This window comes from Camelina sativa, unplaced genomic scaffold, assembly GCF_000633955.1.
Source record: "Camelina sativa cultivar DH55 unplaced genomic scaffold, Cs unpScaffold00519, whole genome shotgun sequence".
Lineage (NCBI taxonomy): Eukaryota > Viridiplantae > Streptophyta > Magnoliopsida > Brassicales > Brassicaceae > Camelina > Camelina sativa.
In genome coordinates, this window is record NW_010921720.1 from 48837 (window position 1) to 70480 (window position 21644).

The 21644-nt window shown below is 39.5% G+C and overlaps 2 protein-coding genes and 1 long non-coding RNA gene across 3 annotated transcripts; 2 read left to right on the forward strand and 1 right to left on the reverse strand.

Annotated features, from left to right (window-relative positions):
• Positions 1–1418: 1418 nt before the first annotated feature.
• On the forward strand, positions 1419–3263 carry LOC104773371 (receptor-like kinase TMK4). The gene is made up of 3 exons (XM_019242638.1): positions 1419–2577; positions 2670–3092; positions 3178–3263. Exons 1-3 carry the CDS (start codon positions 1419–1421, stop codon positions 3261–3263), a joined length of 1668 nt encoding a protein of 555 aa, XP_019098183.1.
• Positions 3264–12774: 9511 nt separating this feature from the next.
• Positions 12775–13305, reverse strand: LOC104773372. Its single transcript, XM_010497962.1, has one exon. It carries the CDS (start codon positions 13303–13305, stop codon positions 12775–12777), a length of 531 nt encoding a protein of 176 aa, XP_010496264.1.
• Positions 13306–20389: 7084 nt separating this feature from the next.
• Positions 20390–21644, forward strand: LOC104773368. Its single transcript, XR_765107.1, has 3 exons — positions 20390–20448; positions 20702–20761; positions 21449–21644. It is a non-coding gene; the product is annotated as an uncharacterized LOC104773368 (long non-coding RNA).

The following is a 21644-nucleotide window of genomic DNA, read 5'->3' on the forward strand; positions in this document are numbered from 1 at the left end:
TTTTTTTTTTTTTTTTTTCTTGTAACCAACTAATCGATTCGGACACTACTTTTATGTGTTAAAAGTTAAAACAATAACTCATCTTGATCCAGAAAAGATAAACTACATTATATATTTGAGTTACCCTAAAAAGATCTAGTGATCCGGACCGGATATGGATATAGGATCCGTTGACCCGCTCAAAATTTGAGCACGAAGAATAAGTGGGGGAACATTTGAAACACAATGTAATAAATTGATCTCTAACGAAACGAAAGTATAAATAAAAATATTCATCTACTTTTCATTTCAAATGCTTTTTTACACATAAAGAATACTTTATAACACCCTCAGAAGAACTCAGAACTCTGTAGGTCGACTGTAAGATCTGTACCCCACTTCCCTCATTGACCGTTATTTCCGTTTTTAGTTAGCATAATATTATATATCTTTGGTTTGAGCTTGCCCAAAAGGGACACGAAAACAGCCTATTTTTAGAATAACGATTGGTACGTCTTCGTATGCAAAAGCAAAAATATAATAATTGTTAAAAAATAATAATAACTCTGAACAAAAGTAATAAGTGACAGAGACTCACCATCTCCATCTTCTCTCTTTCATGGCAAATGAGTGGGATAAACTAAGAAAAGAAACCTCAGAATACCAAAATCTCTAAAACAACTTTTGTTACTCCATCTTTAGCTCTTGATTCAAGCTTCTGATTCTTCATCTGTCAAATCTTCTTAAAGGGGGCGTTTCTCTGAAGCATCTCCTTGCAGTTCTATATCGGAATCCTTGGAACCTCTTTCTTTGCCTGTGAAATTCTTCTCTTCCGATGAGCAGATTTTGTCGTTGACAGTCTATGCATGGTTTTGACTCTCTTAGTTGCTGGTCTACTCTTCGCTGAGTTATATGGATTTTGTTGTGATTTGGTGAAGGAGCTGCGATCCTAAATATTAAGGCTTGTTCGCCGTGAGATACAGACAGGTTGAACCAAAATCTGAAACTGTCCGGTCTAAGCTAAGGGAAGGTCTTGTCCAAGTTAATCATCATTCATCATTTTCCTCCGGTTCATGAGGTCTTCTTGATGCATCGTTCTCTCTAATTTACCTCAGAGTCAGTATATTTGGCTTCTCCTGCTGGTGCGAGTCAATTCAGTATCATCCTTTTCCTTTGGAAAACACAACAGCAGGTATATTTTAGACTGAGGATTGACCTATATTAATTGCTGATTAAGTTATGCCAAATCTTTTGCAATTGGAACCGGTTATCTAACATGGTTTATTTGATTTCGGCACAATGATAAAAACATACTTGCATAATTTGGGCACGCGCGTGTAAAAGACATTTTACATTACTCCACTTTAATTATACACATATATCAGTGCATGTGTATTTCCATCCTTTTAAAATACTCCACTTTGTTTTGGATAGGTACCATGAAGGTGATTCACTTCATCGTTTTCTCCTTCTTCGTTATTGTTACTGCTTCACAAGATGATGATGGCGCTGCAATGCTAGCGGTCTCGAAGGGCTTTCAACCGCATCCACCTGATTGGTCCACTCGGTCTTCCTTGGCATACTGCAAGTGGAAAGGCGTGGAGTGCAACCGCATCAACCACCGGGTTACATCTCTTAACCTTTGTGGTTTATCTTTAGGTGGCATGATTTCACCAGCAATCAGTTCTCTCCTTGAACTGGTTGAGGTTAACCTCCAAAACAACCAGCTGATTGGCAAAATACCGAGAGTTCCAAGACATGTCAAATTCATTTACAGACCTGGAAATCAGTTGCTTGGACAGAGGCCAAGAGACAAAGAAACGAGTATTTGGATAATCATTGCAGGTATATGTGGAGGAGCACTTGTCTTGATCACCATCAGTATCCTGGTTTACATTTATCAGCTCAAGAAATTTTCTGTGCGAAACATTGAGAATGGTAGAACTAGGGATGTTCATAGGGCGTTGATTAGAGATGGTGCACTTGATGATGAGACTGAACATGATCGTGATGAAGACCGTTTATACCCGTTAGACTCTCTTCGGCAAGCCACCAATGATTTCAGTGAAGAAAATATATTGGGCGAAGGTGGTTCTGGAATCGTTTATAAAGGAGTACAACATGATGGCACCATCATTGCTATTAAGAGGATTAACGTTGGAGCTGTTGATGAAAGGGCAACGAATGAGTTCAAAAGTGAGATAAAAGTACTTACTAGTCTCCGACACAAGCATTTGGTTCCACTTCTTGGATTTTGCAATGATGGAAATGAGAAGCTGCTTGTGTACGAGTATATGCCCCTGGGAACATTGGCGCATCATTTGTTTGAGTGGAGTAACCGTGGTTATACCCCTTTGACATGGAATCAGAGGATAGTTATAGCGTTGGATATCGCACCGGGAGTTCAGTATCTACATGGTCTAGCCAGAAGAAACTATATCCATGGAGACTTAAAGCCTTCTAACGTCCTTATAGGAGATGGCATTAGAGCAAAGATTTCTGACTTTGGCTGTATTAAGCTCATACCCGAGGGAATAGAATCTGTTGAGACAGCAACAGTGGTCGGGACCTTCGGTTATCTTGATCCAGATTATGTTGGTAAGTTAGATTATCGTCAATTAATTTAATCTTAATTATTATATGTGTACGCGTTTGTGCTAATCTAATAATTTTTGAAATTATATTCGTAGGTACTAAGAGGGTTACAAAAAAGGCGGATGTTTATGCATTTGGGGTGATTTTAATGGAAATAATCACAGGAAGAAAAGCAAATGACGATACATTGAGTGATGAGGAACAGAATGTGGTCATGTGGTTACGTCCGAAGATAAAACATACAACGTTCTTGACGTGGATTGATGGCACGATAGCAACGGACGATGAAACCATTGAGAGCATCAAGAAGATTGCCAAATTGGCAGAATACTGCACTTCTCAAGAGGTTGAACGCAGACCGAACATGTTTCAAACAGTAAATTTGCTGGTTCCTCTGGTGGAGCATTGGGAGTCACCACCTAGTGAAGAAGATACAGAGAAGGACACCACGACTCTTCTAGAGAAGTTGCATAGGTGGAAAACTGAAGCAGACGAAGGAACATCTATGGCTAAGTATGGTAAGACCTTCTTGACTCATCATTTCATACACTTGATCATTTGTGGTTTCTTAATAAAATTCATTCTGAATTACTATATTTGTAGGTGAACCCAGCGGCACCAAATATGAGAAGACCAAGTCACAGCGTTCTTCAAGTCGTCTAGAGGAAATAGAAATGACTAGTCGCTAGTCTTATGGAGTTGTGTGGTCTTGAAGAACACTAAGTTTGACAGTGGTTTTCTATATATCTTCAAACGGGTGAAATGCTCCAGGAGCGGCAAATCCTCCATTGTATTTGCTAATCACTGATTCTTCGCATAATAGACTATATATCTTCTGAAGATTAAATCATGTTTTGCTAATCACTGATTCTTCGCATAATAGACTAGTAGAGATATAATTTTTACAGTAAGATTAGCTTCTTTGAATATAGAATCAGAGGTACTTTGCTTTTTTCAATTGGCCTGTAGTAGACAGATTTTTATTTCGCAGTTGCAAGTAAGCTCTTAGTGCTGGAATGATTTGTTAGGCGTGGTATCTTCTATACTATTAATTGGGGAGTACACTTAGGGTTAAAAAAATATAAATAAAACAGAATTCCATATAATGCCCCTATTATAAAGGGTGTATCCAAACAGACTTCTAAAGCCAAACACTAAAATTAATACCTAATGTTATTCCGATTATGGATAAAAAATTCAGATTAAGATTAATAAGACGCAGATCCTATATTAGATTTAAAAGATTCGATTTTATATTTTTGCAAATGTTAAGTTTTTCCCTCCTATAATTAAGTCATTTGTTTCCTATTATTTAGATATTATCTTTAAATAATATTTCATTTCCTTACAATTGAATTGTAAAGTAAATTGAAAACGTCCCCTACTAAATTGATTAGCAATATTTTGGTTTCCTTATTATATGGTCATAAATTGATTCGCATTATTAATTTGTTTCCCTTTTGATAAGATCCTAAATAAATTATAATTACAATCAATATTTATAAACTACACAATTAACTCTTATTGTAAAGGCATATTCTTTTCATTATGCCTTTATAATAATATTTAATTTTTGTAATATGCCTTCTTAGCCAATCAAATTAAATCAAAATTTTTCCCCAAAGATCTAATATGTCCTTTGTAGTTGAATCCTGTTAACTTGCTAACCACTTATAAAAAAAACAAAATAAAAACTCAATTACTTTGATTTCCCGAAAGAAACTATCATTTTCCCTAAAATATATTATTATATCACATTCATTTAAATACTGTTAACATAACAATCATGAATTTCGAATTTGTTAGTTTCCTAAACTCACAATAGACATCTTCCAAAAATATTCAAAATTTTAAAATCTTCCCAAAGATAAATGAACTAGAATATTCAAACAATAATATGCTAACTATAATATTTAATTTATAGTATTTGATATATTTGGAAAATTCTAAAGATTGTGGAAGAAGACACTTTACTTTTCTATAAATTCATTTTTATGTGCTTATTTTTTATTCTTACGCTAGACGTCGAATTCCTACGGTGATGGGTTTTCTTATTTGATCGTATTTTGATATATTTTTTGTTAACAAAAAAAACTTCAAATTCCATCAACGGTCAGTTTCGGATTGTTTATTTACTAAAATTGTTTTTTAAAAATATCTTGATATAGAATCTAACTAATGTTCTCTGTAATCGCTAGGGTTAGGAAGAAATTAGGAAGAAATCCCTAATCCCTATAGCTGTTCTTTAATTTAGTGTTGATATTGTCGCTGTCAAGGACATGTTCATCACTAATGTTATCAATAGAGTGTCATTCTCTATCATCCTTTGTCTGCCCTATTACAAAGGTTAAAAGTATGACATCAAACTCCATGAAAAAATTACTTGTGTAACACTAGATACAAGTGATGTGCAATAAGCTAATGTTGTTTATATTGTTGCAGGATGTCATGAATGATCCACACATTGCTGTCTTTGGATTCACATACAAAGCAGAAGCAAATATCAAGAAGTGGCTTCGCAAATCTCACAAGCCGATGACAAATCTCGAACTTCTCCATCTCAACCTTATCTGTAACCATGCTCTCCGGTCTGCGATTCAGGAGTTGGTTTGATTCTTAGCTTTTTTTCGAACGGATTCAGTCCTCCGATCTAACTCGTGTGCTTTGTAATTGGTAGGGTTTGGAAAAAATCGGTCGCTGTCAAGGTTATATTCTTGCTTAGTTTGAAGTCTTTCCTTTATCTGTCATTCATTCTTGGATTGTTTATTTAACATTTTAGATTTGGTGATAATGAAATTCAGTTACTCTAATCTCTTTGGTTTCCTCAGATTTGAAAGAAGAATGTTGAATCGAAATGTGTGTATTAAATGTATCAATGATTTTTTTAAAAACTTTCGGATCCGAAAATTGATTTAAGCTCTGTTCAGGCTGCGACCAATAATTATAACTTAATTCGCTTTGACACTTAATATTGACTTTAGTAGGTGATCATTCTAATTGAGTCTGTTTCATCCAATAAGGCTTTTTTAATTGCTTGCTGCTTTAGCTGTTGAGATCATTTTTTTTTTGTTTTAATGTTTCTTTGATGCATGAGTAACTTGGCTTTATTTTGTTATTGTTAGTATGATTGTCTCCGGTTTGATAATTTAAGTTGATTATTCATTAATCATTATGTTTGATTGTTGCAGGCCTACATATTCAAGTACAATTTTCTTTACGGTCAATGGAAACACAAGAACAGAGATTAGGAGTATGTTGTCGAATCTACCAGTGGATCTTCATTATTTTGATTGGTGAAAATAATTTTGGGGGAAAACGGTGACAGGAGATTTTTTTTTTTATGAGGATAAAAGTTGTTAAGTTCAAAATATCTATACTATTAATTGGAGAGCACACTTAGGGATACAAAAAAACAAGAAAAAGAAACATGACATATATCCATGTTGCCAAACAGGTTCAATTATTTATATAATTAAAAATAAAAAAATAAACAATATATGGTAAACAAAAACTGTTAGTCAAAAATCTAATATTTATGGAAACAATAATTACGAAATTAATTATAAAATAAAAATTACTCTATATTTTTGGAAATAGTTTAAATTTTAAAGTTTGAATCCATAAAAATCAAATAATTTAAATCGAAAATTATATATATATCTATACTATTAATTGGGGAACACATTTAGGGATACAAAAAAAAAAAAAAAAAAAAANTATATAATTAAAAACAAAAAAATAAACAATATATGGTAAACAAAAATTGTTAGTCAAAAATCTAATATTTATGGAAATAATAATTACGAAATTAATTATAAAATAAAAATTACCCTATATTTTTGAAAATAGTTTAAAGTTTAAAGTTTGCTTCCATAAAAATCAAAGAACTTAAATCGAAATTATATATATATATATATGTGTGTGTGTAAACATATTTGATTTGATTTTAAATTGTGAAATATTTACGGAAATAACAAATCAATTTAATACAATTAGATAGAAACAAATAATCATATAACTATAATATTAATTAGGAAGCACACTTAGGTATACAAAAAACAAAAAAAAACATGACATATATCCACTATTTAAACAAACAATCAGAAAGTTTCATTTAAAATAATTAATTACAAAGTTATATTTTGAACATGTAATTTTTATGAATGCAACCTTTACAACTTTGAAAAAGTTTTTTATTACTTCGACATGATCAAATTGAATTGCATATACTGTTTTGACTCATTATTTTTTTATTTTCTTTTATTTTTACCAAACTAATAATAATATTAATTTTTACATATTTTTAACTTCATTTTTTATTTTATCAATACTTATTATAATGGACTTCTATAATTATGGCTCCTAAAGACTTTGGGTTGAATTAAATTAGACAAATTTATGTTTTCTGTCAAAATGTATATATTATAGGTCTTCTCACTATTTTTAATAAATTGCTAATGTAAACAATTTAAACAAATTTTTTAAAAAGTTAAAACCCTGCACAAAAGTGCGGGTTGGTCCATAGGTTTACTTCACAGAAATTAACCCCAAATAATTTTAGTTTTACTAATACATAATTAATTAAAAAATATAATGTAGAGGGAAGATCATATACGAGACGCGAATGGGTAATTTTTGTGAAAATAAAAACATTATATAAACTATTTTTCATAGAAAAAAGAACAAAAAATAAATATATCAAGATGAGATTATAAAATTACAATAGTTAAATTAAATTTTATGTGAATCCAAAATATATTGTGAAGCGGTTATTATTTCAAACGTTTAGAAATTTGATGAAGGTAAACCAATATAAGTTTATGTTATAAATGCTATACCAAATAATTATATTTACAAATAAAATGTTATGTGGATGTGAATCTTTTATCTACTTCCTTATTTGTTGAACTAAAATATACAATCTCAAATTGATAAAATATTATTAAAACTACGGTTATAAGATAAAAAAGGGACATACTGTATATGGGATGAGACAGGTTCCAGAAACACATAAACATATATACTATCTTTCTTTTACTATTTTTTTAATGTACTTAAATCTAAACATCTTCTTTCCAAACCAAACTGAAAATAAATTGGTACACAGTTAGATTATGAACGTTAATAACATTTTTAACATTCATAATTACAAATGTAACTCCGCATAATCTAAACTTAATTACAAACTTAGTTCTTTTAAAATTAACCCCGCACGTATGTGCGGGTCCAATCCCTAGTTGTTGTGTAAAACTAAAGCTTTCTATTGAGCTAATATTATATCATAACCATGAAAAATTGGAATGTATGTTGTTGTTCTGTAAAACTAAAGCTTTCTAGTGAGTTAATATTTACATTACACTGCTCGGTTATTTATATCACAGGAACTTGTCTATGGCTTTGATAAAGAAAAGTCTGATGTGGTCAAGGCAAGATTAGCTTCTCTACAAATGGAATCAGAGGTACTTCACAGCATCTTTCAATGCCAAGCAAGTGTGTGATCCCACTAGCCACCTGCATCTTCTACCCTCCCTTAGGCTCCGCTCCGATTTTACAGCAAATATTTGGATCTACCCCTTCTGCTATCAGTGTAACCACTTCTCCGGGAGCTCTCATCAAGAACCAAAAAGGGTTGGTGAAGAGCTTTGACAACTCTTCTCTCCATTGCTCATCCCCTGCAATTGCTGATGGTTCCACTGATAGCATTGCTATGAAATGAAGCTTGCAAAGATTCAATGGGATTTTTTTGACTCTGCAGTGTGTTGTTGGTTTAAGAGTGCTGATTTCGTTTTTTGTGTGTTCCTCTTCAACTTGTCAATCCGTTTATATGCTTCTGATGGTTCATACTCTGCATCCATTGCCTGTTTATGTGAACAGGATTATAATATTGGACATCACAGTTAGTTTATAGTTAAGAAATGTAACGTCATATGTATGTACCTCTGCTAATTTCAATCCTTCTTCAAGTTCCTGCTGCTTGAAAAGCGTCAACTGTATCTCTCAGTTGTGAGTGGAGGAGACTCTTGTTCTCATCCCTGAACTATTGTGCCTCCTCTCTTTGCACATTCAAAGCTGAAATTTCTTCAGCAAGTGTGTTTATGAATCTGGACTCAGCTCCTTAGACTCTTGCTCTGGCTGCTCCTCTTTCAGATTGTCTATTCCATCTCAAATCTTTCCATGCCTTGTACTAACTGGTGGAGACTGATTAGAGTCATATTCTTCACAAATCCAAAACGATTAAATTAGCTTAATGATACTCACAAACAACTTGTTACAGCTTGACTATCAAGGCTCTCTATATTTTGTAAGGAAAGGCTTGCATATCATTGAGAAGGATTTACAATATATATACACAAAGTCTGTAGGGTTTCACCCATCCTATATTACACATATATCCTTTACATAAATAACTCTCCTATACGCCCCCTCAAGATGGAGGAAGGTGCTGAACTCCAATCTTGACATTAAGCTCACGGAATCGAGGACCAGGTACATGTTTAGTCAAAGCATCAGCCAATTGATCATCCCCGGAAATGTGAGCCACTCTTAGAACACCCGATTGAACATGCTCTCGTACGAAGTGGTAATCTATAGCAACATGTTTCATCTTAGTATGAAACACTGGGTTTGCGCACAGATACGTTGCTCCAACGTTGTCACAATAAATGACTGGAGCAGTAGGTAACACAATGCCCATCTCCTGAAGTAACGAATAGACCCAACAAAGTTCCGATGCCGTATTCGCAACTGCTCTATACTCAGCTTCGGCTGAAGATCGAGACACACTACGTTGCTTCTTTGAGGACCAAGAAATAGGACTTCCACCAAAATAGATTATATAGGCATTTGTAGAAACATAGTTGGCCTGATCACGACCCCAATCAGCATCAGAAAACGCATGAACCATCAGTGGAGCATCGCGGCGAAGAAGAATACCAAGTGAACGAGTCCCATTGAGATAACGTAAGACACGTTTGACCGCCTGCCAGTGCGCAGTCGTCGGCTTATGCATAAATTGAGAGAGACGATTCACCAGAAAAGCAATGTCGGGTCTTGTGAAGGCCAAGTATTGAAGACTGCCAACCACCATTCGATAATCCTTGGCATCCGCAAGCGGTGTTCCTGAAAGCACTGTAAGCGTCGAAGTTGAAGACATGGGCGTGGAGACCGGATGGGAGGTGAGCATGTTTGTCTTGGTTAAGAGATCTGTGATGTATTTGCATTGCATCAAATGTAGACCCTTCGATGTTCTTGTTGCCTCAATCCCCAAGAAATAACTCAACGGACCAAGATCCTTAAGAGAAAAACGTTGAGCCAAAGAAACATGGAACGCCTTCACCAAATGAACCGGACCTGTGATGATGATATCATCCAAATAAACAAGAACATAGAGATAAGCAGGACCATGTTTGTAAATGAACAACGAGTTATCAGCCAATGATGTTTTGAAACCAGATTGTAGCAAAAATTGTCGAAGTTCTTGGTACCACGCCCTAGGAGCCTGTTTTAAACCATACAAGGCTTTCCCACATCGACATACATGATGCGGTCGGTCTCTATCCACAAAGCCTGGAGGCTGAGACACATAAACCTCCTCTTGTAGAGTACCTTGTAAGAAGGCATTTTTTAATGTCCACTTGCTGAATTGCCCAATCACGCTTCACCGCAACTTCAAGAACCAAACGTATAGTGGTTGATTTAATGACCGGACTGAATGTCTCAGAGTAATCAATGCCATATTGCTGATTGAACCCACGAGCGACGAATCTGGCTTTGTACCTGTCGATAGAGCCATCAGACCGATATTTCAAGGTAAAGATCCACTTACAACTTATAACATTCTAATTCGGTTTGGGAGCCTCCAAGTCCCACGAGTGTTCTCTGATTTGGGCATTAATCTCCTCGGCCATTGCTTTCCTCCAATTTGGATCTTTAAGTGCTTGGGCAACCGTCGTTGGGATAATAGGAGAAAGAGCAGCGGTGAGACTGAGTTTCGATTTTGGTTTGGTGATGTTGTTCTTTGACCGTGTTTTCATCGGATGCAGATTTGGTTGTGGTGGTGGAGACGGAACACGATCAGGCTCAACGGCCGATGGTGACGATGAGGAAGACAATGGTGTCGTAATAGGCCGAGAAGACGATGTTGATGAATCGTGAACTAGACTTGTTGATATTGGGCTCGATGACACAAGAGATGGAGAAGAACTGCTTACTGGACTTTGTTGGGCCGAAGAGGAAGCTGGGTCATGAGCCCTTTTGCTTCTTGTCTCATGATCATGATCAGACGAAGCAGACGAGGACGATTGAGATGTCGACGAAGGCGCGGGTTCAAGCGAGGAGGACGATGACCTATACGGTGTAACAATGGCCAGTGGAGGCAACGAGTGAGGGTCTAAACACGGAGGCAGGTGAGAGGGAGTGGTCGAAGACGGCATAAGCGGCAACGGATTCACCGAGTTCCATTGTGAAGTCTCGGTGACTGACGACGGAGCAATAACCGGAGAGACACCAGATTGATGAGCCGGGGAAAAAGGATAACTCTTTTCATCAAACTGCACATGACGGGATGTATAAACCCGCTGATTCTCGACATCTAAGCACAAGTATGCGCTCTGGGTGAGAGAATACCCAAAGAAAACACACTTAGTGGAACGCGGCCCAAGCTTATTTTGACGATATGGACGCAACCACGGATAACAAGCACAGCCAAATACTCGAAGCTTGAGATAGTTGGGAGTGACCTTGAATAACCGTTTGTATGGCGAGTCACCATGAGAACATCGGTGGGCATCCGATTGATTAAGTAAACTGCCGCCGCAAATGCATAAGGCCAATACGAACTCGGAACAAAAGCATGACTAAGCATCGCAAGGCCTGTCTCAACCACATGACGATGCTTTCGTTCAGAGATACCATTATGTTCAGGGGTATGTGGAGGCATCGTAAAGTGTGATATGCCATGATTTGCCAAGAATGATCTCAGGGCAATAAACTCACCACCATTATCCGAATAAAGAGTTCGAATTTTGGTCTGAAACCGATTCTCCACTAGAGCTTTAAAAGCTATAAAAACATTTTTGACTTGGGATTTTTGTTTGAGAGGATAGAGCCATGTGTATCTTGTAAAATGATCAACTAGAACCAGATAGTATTTGAAATTTTCTGTGGATATAATAGGAGATGACCAACATCTGTATAGATGTATTCGAGAGGTTGAGATGAGTGAATGGTGTTTGAAGCAAAAGGAATCTTGTGACTTTTATTGATGAAACAATCCGAACAAGACAAATGTTTTTGTGTGGGAGATGTAACAGGTAAAGAAAAATTTGAAACACAAGATTTTAAAACGGAAAAAGAAGGGTGACCAAGTCGAAGATGCCAAGAGCAGAGATCGGTTTTTGGTGAGACTGAGGCCGCAAGAACATTGATCGAATTATGAAGAACCGGCCACTCATACAACCCATTTCTAGTTCTGCCTTGGAGTAACTTGACCCCCGTGTTCAGATCCTTCACCTGAAAGTAAGCAGGAAAGAACGCAACCGAAACATTATTAGCATTGCATAATCAATACACAGAGATAAGATTCTTTGCAATATCCGGAACATAGAGCAAATCGGTTAAAGCAAGGTGACGAGAAGGCGTAGGAAGTAAACCGGAACCCGTGTTAGCAATCTTGAGGCCAGAACCATCGGCGATTGCAACCTCCTCGCCCCCAGTGTATGGCTGATGAAGGGAGAAGTTAGCGAAATCGGAGGTCAAATGATGCGTAGCACCACTGTCCATGATCCAGTTTGACGGGTTGTATGGAGGAATAGCGGCAACATTGGCACGAGGTTGCCACGGCATGGACGGTGTGTAGCCGCCGGTGAAAGATTGAGAGCCGGAAAGCTGAGGACACCTTCGTGCACTGTGACCGTACACACCACACAGTTGGCAGCGACCTTAGTAACCACGACCCTGGGAGCCACGAGAATTGTGGTGTTGACCGCGAGAACCATAGCGGTTAGAGGAACGATTGTTGGTGTGTTGGCCATTGTTTTTGAAAGAAGCAACATTGGCAGTGACTGGAACAGACGACACAACGGAACCTTGCGACATAAGCTTCAACTCATAGTTGATTAATTTTTCATGCAAAGCCGTGACAGAGGGAGGAGTATCACGGCCATCGATCTGATCCACCACCGGTTTGTAGTCTTCCGGAAGTCAAGCGAGAATGTAATCAACTTGCTCTTCATGTTCATAAGGTTTCCCAAGCAGAGCAAGCTGATCAAACCGATTGACAAAACCTTGAACGTATTCATCAACCGAACGAGAGCCCTTCTTCCAGGTGTGGATTTGTTCACGGAGCTGCTTGATGTGTCCCCAACTTGGACGAGCATAGGTGGAGGAGAGGAGAGTCCAGATCCCAACAGATGTGGATGTTTGAGACAAGATAGGCTGGACTTCAACAGAAATTGCACCCAGCAGAGAGGAATAAATGAGCTGATCTTGTCTCTCCCATAGCGTGTACTCAGGGTTGACTGTGGTAGCACCATTTGTGGTAACAGTGGAAGCCGGTGCAACAACAGATCCGTCTAGATACCCAGCGAGTCCGTAACCAGCGAGCAGAGCCTTAACTTGATGATTCCACATTAAGAAATTAGAGGCGGTCAGTTTGGTTACGTTCGACATGTTGACGGTATGAAGGGTGGTAGCATTAGAGAAGTCAACAACATCAGAGAGAGAAGAAGCCATTGAGAAAAATGAACGAAGAAGACAGAGAAAGAGGGGTGGGGCGGCGAAAGAGGAGAGAAAGAGAGAGCTAGGTCAAAGATCCTATAGCTCTGATACCATGTAAGGAAAGGCTTGCATATCATTGAGATGGATTTACAATATATATACACAAGGTCTGTAGGGTTTCACCCATCCTATATTACACATATATCCTTTACATAAATAACTCTCCTATATATTTGTCGATACATACTTGTAAAGATTGTCTTTAGCCTGATCAGTACACCATATAATCATCTCAGATATTTAAGAGCTTGAGATTAACAATTGAAACAGATCCTTCACCAAAACTCTCAACTAAAAAATTTGAATCTCCTCAAAACCATGAACTCCTGCTATATTTTAACAGATTACTTGATCCAGTTTTTTTTTTAAAACTCATCAACAACTATTCTCTACATGAACACCAACAGATGAGCAAAAAGATTGAAACTCCGGAGCTGTCCCCAATTACTCAGAATCTATAAACCAGCCAAGATACAATCTAAACCAAGATCATCTTGAAGATAATCAGACAAGTAGTGTGGTTCTCCAAGCTTAGCCTTCACAATTTTACCCTTGCACTGAGTCCAAAATCTCAAACTTGTCTTTCAGATTTTATTTTAAAAAAACACAGAAAACAAAACCACACTAGTTCAACTCTTGAGGCAACTAAACTAACTATGATTCTCTGACCATAAAATCTTAACCTTGCCTCATATCAGCAATGAAGAGACCTTCAATTTTTTCTCTTATACAGAATCTTCAAGGCTCCGATTCATTTCCACAATTCATGAACTTCTGAACCTACTTCTCATCTTCCTGAGCTCATAACCTTTTGATTCAATTCAATAGATGCCTTACACATCTGAGCGCCGAGAGAAGTTGCAGGCCGCTGTAGAAAATAGATGCCTTACACATCTGAGCGCCGAGTTCGCAACCAGAGGAATCTCTAATGCGGAATCAATCCAATGCCGGCGGAGCTATTACTCAAGTTGAGATCTCCCTAACCATCTCATTGAAGAAGCAAAAGAATTTTCTCTCTCCTCTCTCCTGAGGCGATAGAAAAGGCGATTAGATCTCCCTAACCCTAATCACCGCCATTCGCCAGCCTCTCGCCGGTGGGTGAGAAATTCCTGATGACAAGGAAGAAAAAGAAGAGGGGATCTCATCCCCTAGTCCCTAGCACATCCCAATTCGCTCGCTTCGCCTCCGCTTCGATGCTGTTGGCTTCTGCTCGTACCTCTGGTTCAGGCACGCTGGCCGCGGAAATTTCCCCACCCACCCCTCCTTCGGATGCTCCTCTTGTGGTTCTACCGCCTCTCTCGGCCCCTCCGGAATCAGATCTGAGTCCCCAAGTTGCCCCATCTTCTGTGACTGTTGCAGACGCTCCCTCTCCTTGTGTGATTCTAGCGTCTCCAGTTACCGAAAAATCAACTGAACCAATAGTGGATTCGGGTCCTGCTCTCGCTCCTGCGAATATGCGCGAAAACATTCAAACAACTCGTCCTCTGGCTAATCCCTCAGAGCCAGCTCCGGCAGGAGCAGACAGGAAATGGTCATCTTTGTTTGGAGACTCTTCTCCATTAGAGGAAGTAGGCACTCCAACTACTCATATCTCTGGCGCCCCCTTTGTTCTCATCCCTGATGAAAACTTAGATGACGCTCGAGAGGAATTCAAGGACTTTGTCTTTGCCCAGTTCCATGGTAGTCCCCCTGAGATGGGTCGAGTAATAGGTGTGGTGAATGCTCTCTGGGCTCGTTCAGGGCCTCGTATTTTTGTTCACAAAATCGGATATGGTGATTTTCTCCTCCGTGTTCCTAACCCTCGGACCCGATCTATCCTTCTGGGTCGGAATGTTTGGAATATAGCTGGCTTTACAATGTTTGTCTCTCCGTGGTTCCCAGACTTTACTCCGGATTCTCCCCCGATAACTTCAGCCTCTATCTCAGTTGAATTCCGTGGAGTCCCTTATCTCCTGTTTAATCGTCAGAGTCTTAGCCGTATTGCTACGACAGTGGTAAAACCGGTAGCTCTAGCTCCTGAAACAGAGAGAAAAGAAAACTTCGAAGTTGCCAAGGTGTTGGTCAAGGTTGATCTCACTAAGGAGCTCCCCTCCAAGGTAATCTCTGGGTTTTCTAATGGGCGCGAAGTGGAAATAGATGTCTCCTACCCCTGGCTCTCTCCTAAATGCTCAGTGTGCTGTGCCTTTGGGCACGATACTTCTAATTGCCCCTCTCTTCCAATTGGTCAAAGGAAGCGTAGCACCAGGTCTCGTAGTAGACCCCGTAGCAGAAGGCGATCACGGCAAGGCAGGTCTAAGGAACGCCCACCGAAGAGTTCTGCTAGTGCTAACTCTCTCTTGGTCTGGAAAGTCAAGGAAGGACCGGATGTTGTGCAGATAGGGCCTCCTTGCGCACCTGCTCTATCTGAATCAGAAAACCCTTATCAATCTTGCTCTCTCAGGGAGGAAGAACTTGGCTCCACGAACCAAATTTTAGAGTGGCTCGCAGATGAGAACTTTAATGAACCTGCTCCCATCTCAGCAATAGTTGCAGATACAAATGTTGCAGAGGTTGAGGGTTTGGAAGGTTCCATTCCCCCTGACAAAGGCGAAATAACGGTTCCGGAGGCGGTTGTTGAAAGTGAAACCGAAGCTCCATTCATTCTGGTTTCTCGCAGGAGAAGTGGTCGTAAGACCACGATGTCACATTATCCCCATCATCGATGTTTTTTGTGTGGAATATAAGAGGTCTGAATAGTTCCAGGCGTTAGGACTTTACAAAAGAATGGATCACCATCCATAGGCCACTTTTTGGAGCGTTCTTGGAAACGCATATTCAAAATAATAATGCAAGCAGAGTTGCAAGAGCTATTCCAGTTGGTTGGAAGTATTTTGGAAATTTTGATCACCACAACTCCGCGAGGATTGTAGTGTGTTGGGACCCCTCTGTCTCATTAGTAGTGTACCAGTCCTCTGCTCAGCTAGTCACATGCGGTATCTATATTCCCTCTACAAGTCTAAGTCTTACTGTTTCTTTTGTTTATGGACACAATCTGCCAGAGGAGCGTGTGCCATTATGGGAGGAGTTGATTTGGCTCCATGATAATACTCCAGTTAGTCGCTGCCCCTGGGCGGTGGTTGGTGACTTCAATCAAATTCTTCGACTTGAGCATCATTCTCACCACTTGCACCAGGACGTTGATACTACTGGCATTGACGAATGTACTTTGGCTCTGCAGGACGCTGAGCTCTTCGAAGCTCATGCCCAAGGAGTTCCCTTCACTTGGTGGAACAACCAAGAGTATAATCCCACCTCCAAGCGAATTGATCATGCACTCATTAACCAAGCGTGGGCAGTCTCACATCCAGATGCTTTTGCTGATTTTATGGCGCCACAGCAGTCGGACCATGCGGCCTGCTTATTTCATGTACCGGCAATGAGGCGTCCAGTCAGGAAACTGTTTAAGTTCTTCCACCATGTCATTGACCACCCGGAATTCTACCAGTCCATCTCCCAGGAATGGTCTCCAGGATCTATACTTGGTACTTCTCAGTTCAAACTGGTCAGATCTCTCAGGAAGCTCAAAAAGATTCTCCGGAAGCTGAATAAGCGACACTATAGCGGAATAAGCCAGAGGGTAAAAGACCAAGCTGAGAAAGTGGCAAATTTGCAAAGAAGTCTCCTCTCATCTCCGGATTCTCAAACTGCCTCTGAGGAGCATCAGGAAAGAGTTAGATGGCAGATCCTGCTCAATGCTGAGGAGAAATTCTTCAGACAGAAATCGCGAGTTATCTGGCTGAACCTGGGAGACAGGAACACCTCTTTTTTTCATAAGTCTGTCCTGGAGCGAGCTGCAAGGAATCACATTCATCTCTTGTATGACGGAGACCAACGAATTATGAATGGGGATGAGATAAAGTCCTATGCGGCTTCTTATTTTGAGGGTATCTTGAGTCAAACTGATATGCCCATCTCGGGTGCATCAGTGGACATGCTTAAAGAACTTCTTCCCTTCCGCTGCTCTGATGCACAAGGACAGTCTCTGGTAAATCATGTATCTCGAGAGGAAATAGAATTAGTTCTTAAGGCAATGCCTCTCAACAAAAGTCCTGGCCCTGATGGATTCTCGGTTGAGTTCTTTCGAGCCACTTGGGATATTGTAGGCAAGGAGGTTGTAGATGCAGTTCAGGAATTTTTTCGAAATGGCCGCCTTCTAAGGGACATCAACACCACAATCCTAGCCCTCATCCCGAAAGTCCCTCAAGCAAGTCAACTAGGGGATTTCAGACCAATCAGCTGTTGCAACCTGATTTACAAGATCATATCCAAAATCATTGCAAACAGGATGAAGCCAATTCTCTTGGAGTGCATCAGTCCCTACCAAGCGGCTTTCCTTAAGGGAAGAAGTCTAGGAGAGAATGTATTACTAGCATCGGACCTGATCAGAAATTATCAAAAACCTTCATGCCCAAAGAGCTGCATGATCAAAGTGGATATAAGGAAGGCTTTTGACACTGTCTGTTGGGACTTTGTTCTTAAAGTGCTGGAAGCTCAGAACTTTCCACCTCTGTTTTGCACTTGGATCAAGGAATGTATCTCCTCGCCTAGCTTTTCTATCGCCATTAATGGAGAACTTGCAGGTTTCTTTCCAGGGAAGAAGGACATCAGACAAGGGGACCCCATCTCTCCATATCTCTTCATCATGATAATGGAGGTCCTTTCTAGACTGTTAGAAGCTGCGGCTGCAAGTTCTGGAATCCGCCTGCACCCTCTCTGCTCTTCTCCACAGATCACCCACCTACTTTTTGCAGATGACTTGCTCGTCTTCACGGACGGGTCAAGGCACTCGCTGACGGGGGTTGCAGAGGTCATGCGTCAGTTCAAGCTCTTCAGTGGCCTTGATATGAACCCTGCCAAATCGGAAATATTCTTTGGAGGCTATAATGAGGTCGAGGTGGGAGTGCTTAGTGCTTTATCGAGGATCACTGTTGGTTCCTTCCCGACCATATACTTATGCCTACCATTGAATCCGGCCCGAATCTCTATTGCCACTCTCCAACCTTTCCTTGAAAGGATCAAATGCAAGCTCCATTCTTGGACAATTAGGCTGTTATCCTTCGCCGGTAAGATCAGACTCATCTCCTCTGTCATATATGGTATAGTCAATTTCTGGAGTGCGGTTTTTAATCTCCCAAAAGGGTTTTATGAGCAAGTTGATTCTCTTTGTGCTGGCTTTCTCTGGAAGAACAAAGTTGGTTCTGCACGCGGGGCCAGGGTAGCCTGGAAAGATGTTTGTAGGCCTAAAGAAGAGGGTGGTCTTGGCATTAGGAAGCTTGAGGACTACCAAGTTGTCTTTCAGCTCAAGCTTATATGGATTATGTTTTCTAATGCGGGTTCCCTGTGGGTTGCTTGGCTGAAGTCCAATGTTTTCCACCGGAAAAGTTACTGGGAATTGGAAGACTCTCAGAGACTCTCACGCACGGTTCGAGGTATGATCGGGCTTAAACCTCTACTAAAGGATTTCCTTTGCTGTGAGTTTGGTAATGGGAAAACGGCTATGTTTTGGCATGATAACTGGTGTCCTCTCTCTCCTCTGATCGAGACACTGGGGATCAATGGACCTAGACAAATAAGAATCCGGAAGAATGCAGTAGTCTCTGATGCTTTAAGGAACGGTGATTGGTGGATGCCTCCTGCTCGATCAGTACAAAAACAATCTTTTATGGAGCTACTCACTACCATCTCGCCACCAAATGATTTTAATGGAGACGATTCTTATCTCTGGCGACGTGTCTCAGGTACGTTTGCAGGTTTCTTCTCTTCTAAGGAAACTTGGGAGCAGATTCGTTCTCACTCTGCCTTGGTACCATGGTCCAAGACAGTTTGGTTCAAGGAAGTAGTGCCTAGGTACTCCTTCATCACCTGGCTTGCATTTCTCGAGAGACTCCCTACAAGGGATAGACTGCGACGATGGGGGATCAATGTTCCTGCTCAGCGTGTTCTTTGTTCCTCCGGTACTGAAACTCACTCTCACCTCTTCTTTGAGTGTCCTTTCTCTGCCTCCCTATGGGCTGCTTTTGCTTCTAGATTCTGGCCGTCTCCTCCCCAGGATCTCCTTTCTATCTCAGCATGGATCCTCGGTGCAAGACCACATCATCAAGCTCATAGCGCTACACTCCTAAAGCTCATCTTGCAAGCATCCTGCTATGTCATCTGGCGTGAACGTAATTTGAGGATCTTCTCGGATACACCATCAAGTGCTTCGTCAACTCAACTGTTGCTGGACCGTTCAATAAGGGATCGACTGCTTTCCCTTCCCTCCTCCCTCCTTGGCTCTTATTTTAGTTGTATCTCTTTACCTTTCTAGTATATTCTTCTTTAATAAGTTGTATCAACATGTACAGAAAAAACTTGAAAAGCTTGGTATAAAATTTAACCTTTTTACCAAAAAAAAAGCTATTACTCAAGTTTTGGTGTCAATCTCGAGGTCCTTCTCTCTCTATTTTTCTAGTCTAGGTTCAGCAATCTTTCAACTTCTTTGTACCGACCAACAAAATGGGTATGATGTTCAAAAGTTTTAATATTTATGGATAATGGATTTGACTGTGGAGCTAAGTACAGTATTGGGTTTAATAGGGTTAGTTCATCTATTGATGCATTTACATAGGTTATGTGCTGTTTGAGCTATGAGATGCTATCATTGTCTGTTTTGGATTTTCTTACATGCCTTATGTGTTTAGCAGACAATGTAAACATAGACTTTGTTACTTGCTTTATGTGTTTAGCACACAATGTAAACAATACTAGTGCTAGTGCATGCTTTAAACCTCCGCGGGTATTGCTATAGAAAAACATAGGTCTTGCTCAAGCCTTGGACTAGCTTATCAGTTGTTCCGTTTTTAATGTTGTAATGTCGGGTTGTAATGTCTTTTATTGGTTTTGTTCTCGATTTACTAAATGATTTAGGAGAGTAATGCAAAAAGAAATTCTATTGACGATGCTCCACAACATGACATTGCCATTGTCGGTGGTGGAATAGCTGGTAAGAAATGGTTGCGGCTAGTCTTGAACTTCATTTGATCAGTCCAGTCACACCTGAAACAATATCCTTCCTCAAAGGTACGTTACACTACGTTCCTGCGATTCTTTATTTCTGCCCGCAGTTTCTGCTCATTATTCTTCTAAAATGGCATGAATTTTCTAGAATTGGCTAACAGAAGAGCTTCCAAATTGTAGCATGAGCTTTATCTAAGTTTAAGATGCCGACTTGCCACTTCGAACCAAGATCTTTGCTATTCATTGTCTTGATTTAGTCCATAAATATCCTATTAGTTATATTTGTGGAATCATGTATTTGGTTTAAATTATACAGGTACTGGTGCCTAAAAAATACATTGAAGCACAGGGACATGCCTATTTTGATAAAATGCAGGTAATGATTATAGTCTTTTACGTTCCTTCCAAAGCTTCTGTATGATGGCTACTGGAATTTTTTCCTCTGTATGACCACATATAAATCACTTTCACATGTTTGTGGTTATAATTTTAATGGATATGTTTCTTGATGTTGGCTCTCGTCATTTTGTACATTTTTACCTCCACTTGCCTCTTTACATGTCAATAAAAGCTATCACTTTGTTTGAAATTAACCTTAAAACCAAAAGTACAGTCCTGCTCTACTCTGTAAAGTATACTGATAAATGATAATGATTAGCTAGACAAAAACGAAGTCATTTGTCATTTTCCTTAGAGTTTTAGGTATGGGACTACTCGGGCCTCGTATATACGAAATATAATGCTAATGATGTTTTGAGGTAAGCCTATTGACATGAACTAGGTGTATAGTGGAGGATAATGTTTTTCAGAGTTCTTATCCATCTTGTGCACAAGTATTTTGTTTTCTTGGGTCCGTTCAAGATTTTTTCATCATGTTGATGCAATCTATCGAAGGATATGTTATTTTGAGCAACTCGCCTCTCGCATATCCTTTTACATATTCATTACTGTACATTTGCTGACTTAAAAACCTCCAGATACCTTTCAATTTGATTATAAGAATAGCCACAAAAAAAAAAATCAAACGTTGATGACTTGCTGATTATGGTTATCTATAGCACAGACAGAGTGAGGATCTCTTCCGGGAAAGAGGAGCTCTCAAGGTTACTTGGTCATGGGGATCTTCAAAGCTCGGTCATACTTGTGTTTGCAAACGATCAGGACCTGAAAGTCGTGATGACTCTGGCTGAAATCATGGATGCACTTAACCGTCACAGCATCAAGAACCATCATGATTGGCATATACAAGCAAGTTGTAC

What these genes read in the sequence shown, in the direction of transcription:
- LOC104773372 (XM_010497962.1), bottom strand. Translation starts at nt 13,305, where the DNA reads ATGGCTTCTTCTCTCTCTGATGTTGTTGACTTCTCTAATGCTACCACC.
- LOC104773371 (XM_019242638.1), top strand. Translation starts at nt 1,419, where the DNA reads ATGAAGGTGATTCACTTCATCGTTTTCTCCTTCTTCGTTATTGTTACT. An exon ending in TCTTGATCCAGATTATGTTG is followed by an intron (nt 2,578 to 2,669) that starts GTAAGTTAGATT and finishes TTATATTCGTAG; the next exon opens with GTACTAAGAGGGTTACAAAA. An exon ending in AACATCTATGGCTAAGTATG is followed by an intron (nt 3,093 to 3,177) that starts GTAAGACCTTCT and finishes CTATATTTGTAG; the next exon opens with GTGAACCCAGCGGCACCAAA.